Source organism: Accipiter gentilis, chromosome 9 (genome assembly GCF_929443795.1).
Source record: "Accipiter gentilis chromosome 9, bAccGen1.1, whole genome shotgun sequence".
NCBI classification, from domain to species: domain Eukaryota; kingdom Metazoa; phylum Chordata; class Aves; order Accipitriformes; family Accipitridae; genus Astur; species Astur gentilis.
Genome location: NC_064888.1, coordinates 4,887,664 through 4,905,542, shown reverse-complemented (window position 1 = coordinate 4,905,542; position 17,879 = coordinate 4,887,664). Strand labels below are relative to the sequence as shown.

The following is a 17,879-nucleotide window of genomic DNA, read 5'->3' as shown; positions in this document are numbered from 1 at the left end:
GGAGCTGAGCAGGCTCTGAAGTCACTCCGGGACTTATCTTGGGTACTGTCCTTCCTGAGCAGAGATTGATAACAACGCGGCGGTAGACGCTGCAGAGAGCGAACGCTGGCCGGGAGCAAGGGGGACAGCGCCCGCCGCCTGTGACCTCTGCCGTGGGGAGGACGGGGACAAATCCTTCCACCCAAGAGCTGCAGGGTGGTGGGTGTGGAGGGTCCGGGCACCCCACCAGCAGCTGTAGCAGCAGGGAAATTGCTTTTTAGGGGTCAAAGGAGAAGTGGGGCTTGAATCTGTCACCATTTTGGGAGCAGAGGTCCAAGCCGGAGGAGCGGGTAGCATCCCAGGGAGTGGTGGGGTGGAGGGGATGTGCGGGGAGCTGGGAACAAGCCCTGGCTCGTGCCCACGGCACGCAGGGCTACTGCTCTGCTTTTTGGGACAAAAAATGAACAAACCCCAACCCCAGCTGTTAAAAATATACACCGATATTTGCGCACTCGCCATGCAATACAGCGAAATATACACATGTGCACTCAGAAATGGTTGGATTGTGCTTGGGATCCTGTTTTTAACAAAATCCGGCTCGTGGGTTTTTTCTCCCCACAATCACCAAGTCATTGGTACGAATGTTTGCTGGGTGAGGCTGAAAATAGATGAGGAACTGCTGGCTTTGGGGTCAAACCAGGGGGAAAATGGCAAATAAACGAAAAAGAGGTGAAGGACCACAGGGAAGGCGCCTTGCTAAAAATAAGCTTGAATTCTGAAGCCGAGCATAAATATTTTTCTTTCTTTGCCATAACATTGCCTGGTAGGCAGGGGAGCAGGCAGCCTCTGGTGTGACAGCAAGTTTTAAAGTGAAAGGTGACTTCTGATCTCTGAAATAAAATAATCCTAATGTGATGCTGCGTACTCGCGCTTCTGCTGGGAGGGGAGGCGTTGCGGGGCTTGCAGCTCATTTTCCTTCCCAAAAGAGACTGCGACCAGGGCTGCTCTTCTGCAGCGGAGCCTCTAGAAATGGTTTGGGGCTAGAAAGCAAACTTTTAACTACGGTATTAGTAATCCTTGCGCTTCCCCCTCCCGGGTACTGCTGCTGGTGTAAACCTAGCGTGATTTTTGTGGCTGAGCGGCGTGTCTTTCCCCCCAACCTGCCGTCCTTTCTGGGGAGAGCAGAGGGGGCTTCAGGATGATGGATGAAACTTTCTGGACAGCCTGTTCCCGGCCGGCTGCGCCTTGTGGGACACCACCCCCCCCCCCCCCTCCGGCCCCTCGCCCCATGATGAAATTTGTTTGCTCGATCACTCCGATTTCTAGCCTGACCGGCTTTGCAAAGGGTTAAGCGGGAGCTGGCGGGGGCGGCTGGCTTTGGGGAGGGTCCTGGCTGGGCCCCTGCCCGGGATGTGCTGAGCTCAGCGGTTTTGCAGGACTGCAGGGGGAGGGGGCTGGGGAGAAGGAGGAGGAGGAGGAGGAGGAGGAGGAGGAGGAAGGGAGGAGATGTACCGGGTGTGGGTGTGGGGGTGTGCTCAGTGAGTGCCTTGGCGCACGTCGGGTGCAAACAGTGCCCCGCGTATGCCGGGGTGGGGGGGGGGCAAATTCCTGCCCCATGGTGTGGCTCCCACTGCCCATGGTGTTGTCTTCATCTTCACGTTGGTTCCCAGCAGCTCCGTGGCCCCAAAAGCTGCTTTTAGGTAGATTTACACATTATTTCGGCACACGGTGGCTGGCCAGAGGCTGGTGTGACCCTCTGTGTCCAAACATTCACTGAGCTGGGGGGGCCGGGCGGGGGAGGCCATGGTTTTCGGGGTGTCCCCTAAGTACCTGCAGGGTGGGTGTCCTTTGCACCCTTTCTGCTTCTGTCCTCGGTCACCGGGTCCCCGGTGGTGGCAGGGGGTGACGGGCACACCAGGGGTGAGTGACCCCACGCATCCTTCGCCACCGCGCCGAGCCCACGGCCGTCTCTAACCGGCAAGCTGAAGGCTGCGGGCTGGGTGGGATTCCGCAGCAGCAGGTCCCGGCGTGCCGCCGGCCGGGCAGGTCTCTGCCACAGCCAAACCTTTCGGGCCTGTCTCTCCCCCCCCCCCCCCCCCTTCCCGGGACAAGCAGCTGCAGGCAGGCTGCCTACCCGCGACGTGCGGGAGTCGGGCATAGAAACAAGGAACGTGCGTCCGAGGAGGTCAGTGGACGGGTTTTGGCAGCTGAGACACCGAGTGCCGGGTTGGCACCGAGCCATTTGCAGGGTCGGGGGCATGTGAAATTCATCTCCCCTTGGATGCTTTCGCCCCATCCCAGGCAAAAGCCAGGAGCCGGTATTTTGGTGGAGGGCTGCCGAGGTGCTGCACCACACTCCTACATCCTTGGCATGGGGAGGGGGAGAGGCCCTCCCCGGCCCGGTGTTTTGGCCGGGCGGCAAGGCGAGCGCGTGCCTTGGCACCGTCCCCGCGCTGGGGCCACGGCCAGCAGCGCGAGGAGCCAGAGAAGGGAGGCGCGAGTGGGACTTGCACGCCGGTACATAACGTTCTGCTGCGAGCACCCACAGGAAAACCAACCGGCAGCCCTGAACGGAGCTCTTTGTTCAGCTTTTTTTTTTTTTTTTTTTTTTTTTATTTTCCCTCCCCTCCCCGCATCAACTTTTGCTCGCAGCTGACAGGCTCCCTTCCCCCTGCCGCTCTGCTCCCAGCTGCAGCCTCCAAATAGCCCCCCGAGCTGCTCGCCGAGCCCCCGGCGATGCTGCAGAGACACCCCTCCCGCGCATTGGGAACGGTGCTTCAAAACCCCGAGGAGGAATAGTTAACCGCCAGCTCTGCCCCACAGATCTGCAAAGCAGAAATACGGCAGCTGAGGAGCTTCCAGCTGCCAGGGAAAACCTGCGTTTGGAGGAGGGGGAGCGCAGGTTGTTTTCTTCTATTTTGCCATGCAGCAATCCCTCTGGTTTTCACCGCCTTACATAAAGTGTTTACTGAGCAGGAGGAGGGAACAGCCAACAACATGTTTTTGCATTTGTAGTACTGTACAGGATGAACTTTTCACTTCCTCTGAATGGCTCTCACACATGTGTCTATTTTGGTGCTGGGCACACATACAAACAAGCCATGTACGGCACGGAGCTGGGGCCGTTCCCTGCTCCTGCTCCATCCAGCCATGAGCCCGGCACGCCGCCGAGAAATGGCTGGAAAACAAGGAATGGGAGGAGGGCGAGGGGGGGAGCTGCTCCAGAGAAATCTCAGCCCCGCCATGTTTCGGACCCTTCGGCACGAGCCGGGCTCGCGGGGAGATGTGGGCAACGCTTGGGCACTGCATCCTGTCGGCAGAGCCGCAGGCGCCGATCCCCTGGCGTTCCCGGAGGGCTGGCGGAGTGGAAAAGTTTCCCGTCGAGCAGTAAAAAGGAAAAGTTCTTTCTGCATCTGATTACGCCGGTTGCAGCACGTAGGGTCGGCGAGTGGGTGGGACTCGGTGCAAGCAAGGGGGGTTCGGGGCGCTGCTGCGTGGTCGGCAGCAGAAGGCGCAGGGCTCTGCTTCCAAACCCCACGCTCCCCTCCAAGACGTTGTCTTGATATGGGGGGGGTATTTTTGGCAAGTTTAGCCAAGGTAAGTTTAGGTGGCTGGAGTAAGCAGGATTAAAAATAGATGATGTAAAACAAACAAACAAGTTGACGATTGAAACGCTCCCTTCTTTTCAAAATAACCCCATCTGGGATGGAGTTTTAATACCGAATGCCGTCACGTTTAAAGCGATGCTGGCCGAGGAGCTGCTTACTGTGCAGGAGGCCCCTGCAGATCAGGGGCTGGCGGCTCTCCAGGACCAGGGAGGAGGTTTTCCGGGCCGTGCACGGGGGAGGCGGTATGGGACACGTCTCATCTGAGCTGTAGCCTTACGTGAGAACACCCGTACACGGTTTTGGAAACCGTAGAGCAAATTTCCAGGGGTGCGGAGCTGGGACTGGGGCTGCATCTGCAGATCAGGGCTGGCTTTTGGGTGGCATGCGGCTCTGGATCACAAAAAGCTGACTCTGATACCAGAACTCATCTATAAACAGAAACGAACGCAGAACTTTTCCCCTTTAGTTTTAGCTAACACAAATTGCTGGTGATATAGCTCAGATGGGGATGGATTCAAATGAATCTCTTTCAGTCCAGATGTGGCTGGACTGAAAAGGCGAGTAAAAATAAAATCGTCTCATAAATAAGATGTTGAAAGTGGAAGAATTAGGCATTGGGAGCATTAAGTTGTACAATTGCTTAAATACTGTGCAGAGCCTATCCCCCTGCTGGCTAGCAAAAACATGGTGTTAAGGCTCTAATCAATGGAAAATTAACATGTTGAAATGGTTATGCCAGAAAATGGAAATCCCGTTCCCCTCAAGAACAGAAGTGAAGTACAAATGAAAAACAAGATGATTAAAATGGATGGATTTAAATAAGGGGTTTCTGCTGGCCGAGTTAAACCAGGATTAAAATCTGATTTAAATCAATCCACTTTGGAGCATAAAGCAAGTGTGGTTTGGCTCCTCTCGGAGGATTTTTTTTTTAAATTGAACTTAAGCTGACCATCGTAACAGCCAAGCTGCCTCTGAGCTTCATTAAACCTCCTGTTACCTACCGAATGGTGGATTGTTTCTTTCATCAGCCCCCCTCCCCCCAAGCTTGAAAAGATAAATGGTTTCAAAGACAGAATTATTTTATTATCACAGAGCAATCTAATGTATAATAAAGAGGGAAAAAAGAGTTTCAGGTTATTAAAGATACACCTTCTGCATTAGAGAGCAGTGTCCTACCAGCACTCACTATGCAGACACAAGAGAAACGGCAACAGAGAGAAAACAGCTTCAGTGATACATGAGGTACCTGTGGAGAAAGTGTCACCGCTTGCCCCCTCTCAACTGACCCAGGACAGTTCTCGTCCTGTTCATCCCCCAAAACAACGGCTAGGGCTGAAGAGCGTTTTTGGCAGGGCGTTGTACTTCTGCTCTACAGAGGCCTGGCTTGAGCGGCAAAGATGCAGGCTTCCCAGCCCGCCGATCACCCGGCCCTTCGGCCACTCACTGGGGAAAGGCCAGGCTGAGTTACTGGGTTGCTTTCCCCTGCCACCACCTCTGTAAATAATAAGGTGATTCTCTTGAGTTCTGTAAAACTGATCCTACCTTCTAAGTTACAGAAACTGAGCCCTGCCAGCCTGTAACGCTGCAGAGGACTTGAAGAATCCCGTCATTTCCATTTACTGGCACCTTTGCGGGGGATCCCCACTCTCAACTTAAAAAAACAAAAAGCCCAGTCCTGCTGATGCAGCTGTCAGCATCCTGATAAATGGGGGTGTGTTTTGAAGCCAGGCCAGAGAATGTTTTTCTTCTGCTCCCTGACAGCAGCGATCCAGCCACGCTTAGCCCGAGGAGGGAGTGAATCCCAGGAGCTGCTCTATTGGCTTGTACCTCCACTCATCTGCCTCCAGCTCTTCCACCAGACCGGCTAGTTTTTCCATCCGTGCGACTTGTTGATCTGTGAGAAGTTCAAAGGTAACTGTGGTTTGCAATGACAGCGCAATGAAACCTTTCAATTAGATGCAAATTCCCAGCTGTCAATGGGGAACAGAGTAGAATAAAACCCACCGAGCCAATTTGAATGCAAACCCACTCTACACGACGCCCTATGCAAACGGCGAGACCTCGCCAGATCACAGGAGAAAGCAGGGACAGGCTTTTCTGCCTCATCCAGCGCTGAATGTGTATTTACCCATCCCTGCCCGTGCCATGTAAATTCAAGTCCTAACAGGGAAACACAAGGCCAATTAGTGCATGGGGGTGAAAATAGGATGAAGCTCATTTCTTTAGCGTAAATATTTATAGTGCAAAAGAACAGAGAAGTTCAGAGACGGCTTGGTCAGCCCACGGTAAAGCTAGGTGCAGTGTGAGGAGCTCCTCATTTTAATGAGGGTCCTTTGAGCGGGACCTGGATGACTGCAGCAGAAAGGCTCTGCAATCAGAGCACGCTAATGACACAAAGGTCCCCGCAGAGAGACAGGCTGCCTCCCTGGGGATCCTCAAGACAACTTGTTCCTCTCAGTTTTATTTAAAACCGGTTGTGCGTTGGGCACGCAGGCTCCATTTTCAGTTACATTAGCTGCAGTGGTAGAGAGATGAGAACAGCCCTTCTCTTGGCTCTGCTGGAGGTTTAAGAGAGCAGCGGCCTCTTGGAAAAACGGCTTGCTACAGGCCGACTTAGTAGCAAGAGGCGTAACACAAAATGTACGTGATTTATGCTGACTGCAGCAGTGGGTGCTTTTAAGAGGGACTGTTCTCACTCCACCTCCCGTAAGCGAGTGCTTTTGGGAACTGTCAAACAAACAAGCCGAAAAATGATGACCTTGATCTTTTTTTAAGCCTTTCCCCTTTCTTGCAGGGAGGCAACCGGTGCTCCACAAACCAGTTTCAAAGGCTGGTGCTTATCAGGGTGCCAGTCTGTGCAGCAGCCCCCAGCAGCTACAGCCACAGTAGCACCGGAGCTGTGGAAACAATGGCTCTGAGGTTCGGCTTTGTGCTTTGGTTCAGAAATAGAGGGTCGCAGCCTTGCAAGCTCCTGCACACCCCCAGACCTCCTCCTCACAACCTCCCTCTCCGGCGATGCACAGGAAACCTCGCCGGTCTGAGACAACACGTGGAAGTGTTCTAGCTGACAAGAGGTGGGGACCAGAAAGGATGTGACCCTCGAGCAGCAGATATGGTCTGGTGCTGAGCTCTACCCAATGTCTTAAGAACGAAAGCTGCCATGCAGTCAAGCCCATCGTACAGTTACAGGCACCTGGGCGGCGGGCAAAGGCCCCAGGAGGGAAGCCGAAGTTCAAACAAGATGTAAAGCTCTTTCTTGGGGAGGGTAGGGAGTGGAGTCAGCCCCATCACGCCACGCCAGGCACCTGCGTGTCCGTCTCCTGAGCACCTCTGGAAACCTCGCTTGACCCTGCCAGTGTCACGAGGGCTCAGCAGAGAAACAAAGGTGGAATCAAGTGTCTCTTTGCCCGAGGCCAGAGAGACAGTCAGCGCTGGGCCAAGATCAGAGCGTGGGCGTTTCCTGCCCATAACCTCCTCTTCTGGCCTCACCTCTCGTGAAGGCAGCGCGGCACACAGCGATGGAAAAACAAGCTTCGAAAGGCACAGCCTGTTCCCACCCAGGCTGTGTGGGTTCCCGTCACTTTGCATAGGGCTTGCAAAAGGACTCGATGATGGTCTGACTTAGCGTTAATTCGCCAACTTAAAAGGCTATTTTGCTTTTTTGTGGTCGGCACCTGAGAACATGTCAGCCTTTTCTCTGTGCTCCCCTGCCATCCTCCCCCATCAGCGTGCAGTTAAAATAGATGGTGCTTCGGTGCTTACCGTGTTTCACTTGCTTTAATGTAGATGCAACCTGATAGCTGAAGACAGATTCACAGAGGAATCTTTCGGAGCCATCTGTAAACAGAAAAAGGGACATAGTTTTATCTGAGAGTTTTAAGACTGAGCAGCCTTAACCGAGTGCCACCGACCTTCTAATTTTACGTTCAAGGTGTGGGTTTCCCCGCTTGCCTTGTTCCGACACTTTCCCCTGCACCAAGGGTGCAGCGCTCCGGTTTCTGGCCCATACAGCCCCGCGGTCAAATCCTGTGCGGGGCTTTGGCTGGCTCCCGGTGCTGCTGGGGAATGGCTGTGCTACCTGGGAGACACCCCGGCTGACACTCTGTTACATACCCTCTGTCAAGCAATTTTCATCCATTTTAAATGGAAGGTAAGCTAAGGAGAAGCCAGCTAATATTATGGCAGTCTCCGATTCCCTCGGGGCTCAGACACTTGTGTCCTTATAATGCTTTATGATTTCCCACAGGCTTAGACCATAACCCCGCATAAAGGATTTCAAATAATGTGGATCTTGCCATCTAAGTCAGTAATTGATCACACAGCTGTCTCAGAAATAAAGCAATGTAGAATACCTAGCTAACTCTGTGCCAGGCACTGACATAGTTTGTACTACTTCCTTCTGAAAAACACCAAAACACCTACAGGTTTATTTAAAACCAAGCGAGACAGATAAAGTAACAATAAAAATCAGTCAGTTAGTGGGGATTTTTGAAGAGGAAACTGGTATGCAGCTACGCCACTAGTACCTGCCTGACGAAAGAATGGGTCTATCACCTTTTATCTCAGAAATTAAGAAGCTAACCTAAAGCTTCCTGCCACAGGGAGAGTGTTTAGTTGTCACTGCTACCCAGAGTAGACAAACTGCCATGTTACTGGTAAAGAGGTCAGCCCAACACAAAATCAATTAAAAGCTCCGAGCCATAAAAATGAGGAGAGAAGCAATTTCAAAGACTAAGGGTAGAAACAGACCCCTGGCCCTGGAAAATCTAATCCACAGCTGAATCCCAGGTAAGAGGGAAGAGTCGGGAGTTTTGCTGTGCTCAGAGCATCCTCTTGCAAGCTGTTGAAATGGTGTGTTGGTGCTGCACTGTGCTATTTCCAAACATACCCTTCGCTTTCCTCCGACTCCCCAGCCCGGCTGTCCTGCCGAGTGGCTCTCGGGAGGAACAGCTGCCTGTCTATTTGGTAACATGAAGTGCTTCATCATTTTAATTTGTTTTGAGTGCTCGTTAAGTTCTATGAGCAAGCCTTTAGTCATAATTACTTCAACAGACTGGCATATGGGCTCTAATGTGTAATAAAAACAGTCCTTGAATGATATAGTGATCAGTTCCCAGCTGCCCTGCGCTGCCGTGTCACTTCTGAACTGCAGGGCCACCCGAGCCTTGGTCCCAGCCACCCCAATGAATTTCAGGCTCACATAGTCAAGCGTGCAGCATGGTGACACGGAAAGTTCAAGGGGAACAGACAGACAAACAGACAGACCGACCCTGGCTTAACCCTGTCATCTGGAGGACCTGCCCTTCCTCCCTCACCCAGAGCAGGGGCAGGGATGTGCAGCTGTGACGCGCCTGGGTCCTCCTTCAGGCAAACCCGACGAAGCGGGTGGCAGGACTTGGGCACCCAAACGCAAGATACGGTGCTGGATCAGAGAGCCCCGACCCTCTCCCGGCAGCCCTGGAGAAACACCCCGACAACAGTGAGCCCAAAAGGATCCTTTAAGCCTCGAAGGATTAAAAGAGAGGTCTAGTCCTGATTTATCCTCTTGCAGACCTCTGCGGCGAGGTTTTAATTTGGGTCGAGGGCAAAAGCAAGCCTTACGTTTCCTGGCCAGCAGGGATACAAGCTGCCTCCTGTACTAGCCCAGTCAAATCCAACCCCAGAACGCATTTTGCCAAGAAAAATATTCCTGCCTCAGCTATCTTTAATTCCTGCCCGACATCAAAAGATTAGCTAACAATGAGCAATTAACACCGTCATGTTCCCTTTCAGGTAGATTGTTTCCTCGTCTGAAGTGTTGTCACGGAGCTAAAAAAGAGGTGACTGCCAGAAAAATCACTTCCTCATGAACAACTGGTGGGAGAGCCGGGGCTGCTCGGGACCTACCCGAGACCTCGTGCTTCCTTCCTCCCTCCAGCTTTTGCCAGCTAAAGTCCAAAAAGGCGGTGGGGTGCCAAGCTCGGCAACTCCCTTGTAGGGCTGCCTGCATACCAGGAGGAGCAGGGAAGGAGAAGGGCAGGAGCAATCACCTTCCAGCATCTCCCCGGCTCCTTTGGGGTAAGTGAAGAGGGCTTTTCGGGGCGGCGCCAGGTCCGAAACACTGAACCCCGATCCTGTTACAGAGCTGCCGCTGACTCCACCAGCTGAAGAGGATGAGGAAGAGGCTGCCATTTCACCCCGTCCCAGCCTGGAAGAACAAAAAGGGAGCAAAGCGGAGTTAGGAAGGGCGTCTCGGAGCTTCCCAGGGCACGAAGCCAGCGACCACGCACAATATCTGACGGCAGATGACGGCGGCGAGGTCCAGGAAGAGCCAGCGAGTGGAATTTTGGGCTGCCGCCCCTGCTCCGTGGCTCCGCAGCCTCAAAGCGCTGGCGATTTGAGGCTGCCCTGCATGCGTGGGAGAGGCTGCCTGTGCCCGCTGTGGGCATGGGTGCAGTTAGCCGTCGCACCACGCGGTGGCACCCAGAAACTGAAGGTAACCCACGCTCTCACCCCTCGGACAACGGGGGCCTGGGAATTCAGCGGGAGGATCAGAGAGTTCGTAAAAATAACCTGGCACAGGTCACCGGCCTGAATTCACTGGCCTTCAGCTGTCTGGTGCTTTTTCCGCTCTACCCAGGGTCATAAAAAGACTTTTTTTTTTTTTTCCTTTTTTGCCTTGTTTCCAGGAGCACAAACACAGAAAAAGTCCTGCTGCCTCATAAAACCTGGAAGCCCGCAGGACTGCCAGTTCCAGTGTCACATCCTGCACGAAGCCACGCCGGGCCTAATTTGCAGCAACTGCCCTCTGCATCACTCCAGATGTGCTTTTGCTTTTAAAACCCCGTGTTTGACCTAAACCGGCAACGGCTGAGCATCCATCCATCCGCCTGTACAGCGCAAGCCCGGTCGCATCTTGCGCACCCTCTTCTCAGCCTTGTTTTTAAGAGGTACTGCCTGTACGTTTGCCGTGAAGGAGCACTTAAAACTTGTCACATACCTCTCCGATAGTAAAAAAGCTGTCACTCAGCACCTGTAAGTGACAGCACTTGCTACTCCTCCAAACCACTTATAAGCACTTCCCAATTATTCTGCCCATTTAACCCATTTCTATTATCCTACCTACTTAATGCACTTCTGCAGACTCTTTAGGCCGGGCAGACAGCGCCTTTGGAAAGCACTCAAGGATTTAGGGGAGAAAATGGGTTTTTAAAAGGCTGTCACAACTAGAAATTGTACGCTCTTTCACCGTTAAACTCAAGGTTGTTTCATTTACTGCAAGTAATACATAAGCGGCGCGGCAGCTCGCAGAGGAGCCTGGGCGCTTACGGGCTGTGAGGGAAAACGCCTGGATAAAAGAAAGCTTTAATTTGGCTACGAGACGTCCAGGAACACCTTCCTCCGCAAACCCGGGCAGGCCCAGCTCCCCGCTCCTGAGGGAAGCGACGGTTTGCGCGGAAACGACACCGACCGGGGCTCGCAAGCCTGGCGGATTCCTAGGCACAGCTGCAGGATTTTTATTTTAAACAGGCTGAGGCAAGCACAGAAGAGGGGGACGGCGGGCCAGGACGATGCCTCCACGGCCATCGCCCCAGGGCCGGCCATTTTGCGAAGGGGGGGGGGGGGAGGGACGCGAGAGCGGTGGGGCGGCCGGCACTGCGCATGCGCCGCGGTGCCTCTTGCCCACACTCCCCCCGCCGGGCGCAGCAGCCTCGGTAGCGCCACTGCGCCTGCGCCGCGCCCGCGCCGCGCCCCGCCCCGGCTCCACCCTCTCTCGCCGTAGCCCCTCCCCGGCTTCCGTAGCAAGCTGCTTCCCGGTGAGTGAGGCCTCCGGCGCCAGCTTCTCCCCTCTCCCCCCGCTCCCCATTCCCGTTCAACCGAGCGACCTTCTCCTGCCGGGCCGTTTCACCTCCCGCTCCCGGGGGGCGCCGGCTCCTCCGAACCTTACCTGGGCGCCCGGACGGCTTGGCGCAAGCGGCGCGCGTGATCGCGTTCGCGGTGCATGCTGGGGCGGGCGGGCGCCCTTCCTACTTCCGGCGGGGGTGGGGGTCGGTAATGGCGGCGGCGGTGGCGGCGGCGGCCATTGCCCCGCGGGGGGCCGGGCCCCGAGAACCCCGCTGCTCCCGGGCTCTTTCTCAGGGCTGTTGTGCCCTGTCTGCCGCTCAGCCCCGCGGCTCCGGCAGGAGCTTGGCCCGATCCCTCTTCCTGCGTGCGTGGAGAGACAAGGCCCCCCCCCCCCCCCCCAGTCAGTCAGGCATTGCTGGTGCGGTGGGGTGTGGTCGCTCCTGAGTGGTTTTTTTTTAAAAGTCCTGTATCAAGAAATTGTGACAGCGGCTCTGCAATGTGGGGGGAGGAAAAAAAAAAAAAAGGCCAAAACCACTGAGCTTTTTTAATGGCTTCCTCTGTCTTCCTCTGTGCACAGTTCACGTCTGCGCTTCTTCCCTTCAACTACAGGAATGCCTTTTTATTTAAGTTCAGGTGGTTATAAGTAATTTCAGAAGTTGGGGCTTTAATTGAGGGGAAAACCATTAACGTTCTGAACCTCGTGTCACCCCATATAATAAATCCAGTTTAGGATAAATGCATCTTCAAAGGCAAGCTCTTCAGTTTTTCCTGCCAGGTTCTGTTTTAGTGGCCAAGTAAACCGCCTGATGAAGGTGAATTTTTTGGTGGAGCCTTTGTCTTATGAGTAACAGAAATTTCTTTTTTAAAAAACAAGGCGAACTGAGATACCCAATGTTAACAATTTAAGTGAATGTAGAAATTAAAGTACTGAAGATGTAAAGTCTCTGATAGATGACTGCCAGTTCTTTGCTTCTGCACCATTAAATGTTTTCCACTGCAAAAAGTTTAACTCTGTGCCCTGTATTTCTAATATCGTTTGGAATACTGCGGGACAGCGTAAGACTTTTATGTGTATGCCTCAAACTTACGGCGGTGCTCTGAGGTAGAGGGCAGGAGGTGTAACAGCTTACACCACCCAGCACCGACCCTTTGGAGCAATTTGTTTCCCTTCCCCAGCCACCTCCCGAGCAGATCCAGGGAACTGGGTTTGCTTTTGAAAAGCTCCTTAGGCCTTTGAGAATCTAATGGAGGGTGACAGGTGTTTTGAGAGAGATCAGCGCTGTAGGGGAATCCTTGCAAGAGGCTGGGGTCTCTTTGGTCTGCAGCTATGGAAAATAATGAGGTGAAACTCTTCAGAATCCTGAACGGTGCTGAAATGGCACATTGACTGAGGCTGCAGTGAATTTTAGCTAAAAGCTGCGAGTTTCGGGGACAGCGGTGATCAGCTGCTGACCTCCTTGCAGGGGCAAAAAAACTGATGCTTCATTACATATCTTACCACTGCTTAAATTTCCTGGTTTTACTTGATTATGCTTTACAAGTATACTCATAAGTTCTCATAAAATTAGTCTTTGAATGAGTGACCTGAGGTTTGAGAAGGTACTGCCTTTCTGAAGTCTCTCCTGCGTATGCACAGAAGGAGTTATAGCTCTTGTGGAGGTACAGACCTTGCTGTTTACCTCAGAGCCCCTCAGAGCTCCCCTGATGCCTCTTACAAATTATTCACGAGGAAACTTTGAAATTTAGCTCTCCTTGGCATAAGTTATCAAAGCTGTCTTTGTTTTTGCATTAGGAGGAACAAGATGGACATTCTGCGACCCACCCTGATAAGGATCGGGGGGCGAGTATACAGGAAGAATCTCATTCAAGAGCAGGCCTACCAGCATGAGGAGGAGGAGGATTTCTGTGCAGGTAGAGAGTGCTGCGTGAGGGGTGACCGTGGTGCCATCAGGATGTGCTACAGGCGAAAGCATCGACACTGGGGACCTAGGGAGCTCTTGGTGTTGTCTCTGACATCTTTATGTGCACAAGGACCTGCCCGTGCGGTGGAGTGACGTGTTCAAGAGGGGGAAAAATGCTTTGCGTTGGTCCCAGATGATCCTGCTGACCAAAGAGTGGATGTAATCCCAGTTACCTAATGGGGGGTTTGGGTGGCTGTGCTGTTGACTGTCGGTTATGTTTGCTGGTTGTGAAAGATCTCCAATAAAGAGGGAAAAAAAATGAGCTCCATAGATCTATTTTCCCCAGGTTCCTGAAGTGCCTTTCTTTTCGGTAGTGTGATTATTTTCAGATATGGCAGGAGTAAAAGCTGCTCGCTAAAGATCCTTTGTCCTTGCAATGTTTGCCCCTTGAAGAACTGGCCTCTTATAATGTGTTTTTTTGGAAGGTGTTACCTCTTTGGGGGGCAAAATTCTTCCTGTTCTGATGTATTGTACTTTATCTTTCTGCCTGTTTGTTTGTTTGTTGTAGTTCTGCGTGAGTTGTTGTGGGCACAGAAAAGCTCAGCTGTTATTTCTCAAATGGAAAGGGTTGTGGCTGTTGTGTCCTGTTTCTCCCTCCACCCTGCCTTTCAGCGGATTGAACAAAGCTTTAATAACCTGCTTGCCACCCAAATTAGTCCCTCTATATGTTGGAGAGGAGATGGAAACCATGGCCTCTTTCTGGAAGTCATGTTTGGTCCTAACAGGCACGACTGAATGGCCCACAGATGAAAGGTGCATCTATTCTTCCGTGCTGAGGGTGTGAGAATTTCTCTGCTTTTCCAAAACACTGTACTTGAACCCTTGAACCAAAACTATCCTCACCTTTTATTTGTATTCTTCTGTGACTTTAAATTCCTGCTGGGGTCTCTGAATGGGCTGGTGGCCTCCACTGTGCCAGGAGAAGAGGCCATTCCCACTGGGTAGTTGCACAACTTCCAGCTGAGAGAAAACCTGGGCTGTAACTACTGCTTTCCTACGCCTCCCAGCCCGGTGGATTTAGAAGCAGTCATTATGGTTTCCGGAGCTGGTAGTAAGGTAAAATAAAAAGCAGTTAGCCACAATGGAGGGGAGTCCATTTTTTTCCTTTATTTAACCTTGGGAGAAGGCGGCTGTGAGACTATTGTCCTACATGAAGCGCTGCCAAACTTTACAGAGGTTGTACAAGGTCTGTTGTTTTTTTCCTGCTAGGCCCCAGTGACTGTGCAGACGAACCCTGTGATGCCTTTGTGGTGGAAGAGACTGGGAAAGGCTTCCAGTGCAAAGTGGATGTTCCCAGCCCATTATACAAGTGAGCCTGTGTGTTTCTGGTTTATTTGAGTTGCCACTGGCTGAGGAAGCAGTTGAGCGCAGAATATTTTTTTGAGGCCGGGGTAAGCGCCAGATCTCTGAAATGTGTTCCGTGATGTGGATTTTAGCGTTTGGGAAGGGAAAATTGGCGATGCCTTTCTAGTGCAGTTGTGCCACGCTTGACTCCTAGCCTTCCCTGTGACAGAGACAGCAGGTGGTGCTTTCTTGCTGGCAGGAGAGTTTTTGAGCATCTCTTCCCTTGAACATAAAAGGAGAAGGGGAGGAAGAACTGGGGCAAGCAGCCTGGCAGGGGGAGTTTGTGAAAGCTTTGAGAGAAAGTACACACGACTGGAATTGACTATTGACTCCAATCTGATGTTTACTGGGAAGCCTGTAGTGTTCAAAGCTTTATCTAGTTATTTTTGACAGTAATGTAGAGAAGGAAAAGTGTTCTGTTGTGTATTTGGATGCTGGCAAATGACTACCACGAGCAAAGCAAAAAGCAGAAAAAGAGCCCCTAGTTCTTCATCAGCTGAAGTAATGGGAAAAAGGGATAACCCAGCTGATGCATAAGCTGTGCCAGGATGTGCTGTGCAGAGCTATCATGGGCCGACTGACTTGTTTTAGCTTAAGCCAGTTGTGAGCCATGGGTCAACATCGTCCGGTGGTCCTGAGCTGGTCACGTGTGGAGTCCCGGAGTAGCCTCTGTGCCTGGACCTGCTGGTGGAGCTGGGTGCCTGCATCTCTCTAGCACAGGGATACTGAGTACAGGGGCACCCAGCTGCCTGGAGCCATCTCGGAGCCTGGTTGATCTGTGACACGGTTAATCTGCTGGCTGGACAGATGTGATGGAGAGTGGCCCAGCGACACTGTGTGGGTGACTCTCTTGGACTTCTATGCCTCCAGGTACATCATTGGGAAGAAAGGGGAAACCAAGAAGAGACTAGAAACAGAGACTCGAACCTCCATCAGCATTCCCAAGCCTGGAGTGGAAGGAGAAATTGGTGAGTTTAACATGCACAAAAATGGGTGTTCTCTCATTAGCTCTTGCACAGACATGATCTGAGCGGGGAGGGGGTATAGGAGGTGTTTTTCCTTTAATTCCTGCTTCTGACATGGCACTGACTCACTTTATGGCCCTGGGAAAATCACTTTACTTTTCTCTTCAGTTTATTTTTTCTGTCTATAAATGCTTATAAATCAGTGTAAGGTTTTTTTGGGGGGGGGGGAAGAAATTAATCCAAAGAATAGAATAGTCTCACTGAAGTCACTTCTGGGCCTTAAATGACTGGCTTGAGAACTTTGGGCCTGAATGTGTTGGATTTGTTTTGTTTTTAAAATAATACCATTTCCATTACTAAGAAACTGTAATATACATCCAGAAAAAGTTACCGTGTTGCACGAAATAAACTTCAGCATCTGCTTTAATATGAGAAGTGTGTTGATGATGTTGCTGCCTTTCTGGTGTTGTCACTTCACTTGATCCTGATAGTGAGAGCAGGCTTTCTTGTACCGTATGTTCCTTCTCATCACTTCCAGTGACTTAAAAAGAAAGGAGGTGTTGCTCATAAGGGCTGTCCCATGTGGGTTTCTGCCTGAATGGATATCCGGAGGGCCCCTTACGCGCTCTCCGGTGATAATTGGCACGGTGTGCAGTTACGTTTGTGGTAGAGCTGCGAGGAGTAAGTGATGGGCGATCCAACTGTGGTGCTGCAGAGGAATGTGGCAGTACTTCTCAAGAAGTGGGTCTTGACTTCTTCTTGAGAACCGTGAAGGACTATTAGGAAGGTTGAGAGATGTTGAAAACATGTAATAAGAGGAAGCCAAGAAAATTTTGCTCCTTGCAGTTCTTTCCTTTCAAGCTCAAGTGTTCTCTGTTTGGTGCCTTGAAGTGCATGCACAAACAATATAGGCCATCTTGATCTTTGATAGATTTTCTTTTCTCTTTTGCTTTGACTGCCTTTATGAAAACTTGAAATAATGCTCTAGAAATCTGAAGAGCCACTGAAACGATAGACTCTTGGTTATTGTTTAGCACTCAGAGCTGACTTTCTTGAGAGCAGAGGGATACTTTTGATGCCATCATCCTGTCTTTACAGAGGAAAGCACAGCCGTGTCAGGCATTTTAAGTCAAGTATGGAGTCTGGCAATATTTCTCTGTGCATGGTTGGGGGTTTTAATTCCTAACACTTCAGTGAGCCCGGGGCTAACAGTAGAGAGGTGCTGTTGTGCAGGTTTTTCTAATTCCTCCTGTCATCTCCTGGGTGAAATGTTCTTACCTTCACAGTATCCTCCAATAGTGATATTTTAAAGTGGATGGATAAGCATCATGTAAAATCACGATCCATTTAATTACTCTTTGTTTTGCATGGACATGGGTGTCAGTAGTCTCACTGTAGCTTCACAGAAACCAGACAGGTATTGTTTTGTTTCCTTGTAGTGATTACCGGGCAGCATCGCAGCGGTGTCATCTCTGCCCGAACACGGATCGATGTTCTCCTGGACAGCTTCCGTAAGAAGCAGCCCTTCACACACTTCCTGTCTTTCGCTCTCAACCAGCCTGCCATCCAGGAGAAGTTCCTGCAGTTCAAGGAGGAAGTGTTGGAGAAATGCTCAAAGGTAAGGATCCACAGGAGAATTAAAATCAAGTGGAAGCCCTTCAGCAGAGTACCATTTCATTTATTGAGATAGCTTTTTGGCATTTACCTTGAAGGCCTTACTCTATTCTATTTCCTAGGAATGTATTTTTAACAGCCTTTTACTTAAGTTGGCGGATCTGCTGTGAATTTGTTGAGTGCTGTTGTGAAAAGTTCTGGAAAGTAGAATGGCTTACTTAGTAAATTGTTAGTAAAATACTTTGTTCCCCTTAGAGATTTTCCTAGGTGGGAGGATATCTAAGATTCAAAAGAGGGTTGGAGTTGGTTTTGGTGTTTTTTTTTGTTTTTAATAGGAAAACCACTAAATAATGTAGTGGACCTTTCTACATTTTATACAATTTCTACAGAACTGTGAAACCATGTAGGAATTCACAAGTCTGCTGCTGCTTCTGTTTCACTTTTCTTTCGGTTACTGAGAGTGAAGGAAGATGTGTGCCATTACCAGAGCTGAGCGAGAAATGACTTGGTAGCACATGCCATCCTGCAAATCTAATCGCTTCCCTTCTTCCCCATGAGACTTTGTGCTGACAGTCCCTCCTACT

The 17,879-nt window shown here is 51.3% G+C and overlaps 3 protein-coding genes across 15 annotated transcripts in view; 1 reads left to right on the top strand and 2 right to left on the bottom strand.

The window, feature by feature from the left end:
* DDIT4 (DNA damage inducible transcript 4) overlaps positions 1-17,879 on the bottom strand; it is a 56,358-nt gene that overhangs the window by 2,607 nt on the left and 35,872 nt on the right. The window lies entirely within an intron of this gene.
* On the bottom strand, positions 2,219-11,636 carry ANAPC16 (anaphase promoting complex subunit 16). The gene is made up of 4 exons (XM_049811094.1): positions 11,515-11,636; positions 9,617-9,774; positions 7,350-7,424; positions 2,219-5,481 (listed from the first exon to the last, which is right to left on the bottom strand). The coding sequence occupies exons 1-4, from the start codon at positions 11,568-11,570 to the stop codon at positions 5,366-5,368; spliced, it is 405 nt and encodes a 134-aa protein (XP_049667051.1). The 5' UTR covers positions 11,571-11,636; the 3' UTR covers positions 2,219-5,365.
* Positions 11,275-17,879, top strand: part of ASCC1 (activating signal cointegrator 1 complex subunit 1) — a 41,172-nt gene continuing 34,567 nt past the window's right edge. For 10 of the 12 annotated variants that reach the window (XR_007507340.1, XR_007507339.1, XM_049811060.1 and 7 more), the window contains exons 1-5: positions 11,811-12,044; positions 13,204-13,322; positions 14,582-14,681; positions 15,587-15,684; positions 17,121-17,299. Coding sequence is in view for 10 of the 12 variants with exons in the window: in XM_049811060.1 (XP_049667017.1) it covers positions 11,959-12,044; positions 13,204-13,322; positions 14,582-14,681; positions 15,587-15,684; positions 17,121-17,299 (582 nt within the window). In the remaining 2 variants the exon portion in view is untranslated. Of the gene's footprint in view, positions 11,384-11,810; positions 12,045-13,060; positions 13,071-13,203; positions 13,323-14,581; positions 14,682-15,586; positions 15,685-17,120; positions 17,300-17,879 lie in introns of those variants that run through there. The other 2 variants (XM_049811062.1, XM_049811063.1) reach the window with 2 other exon arrangements.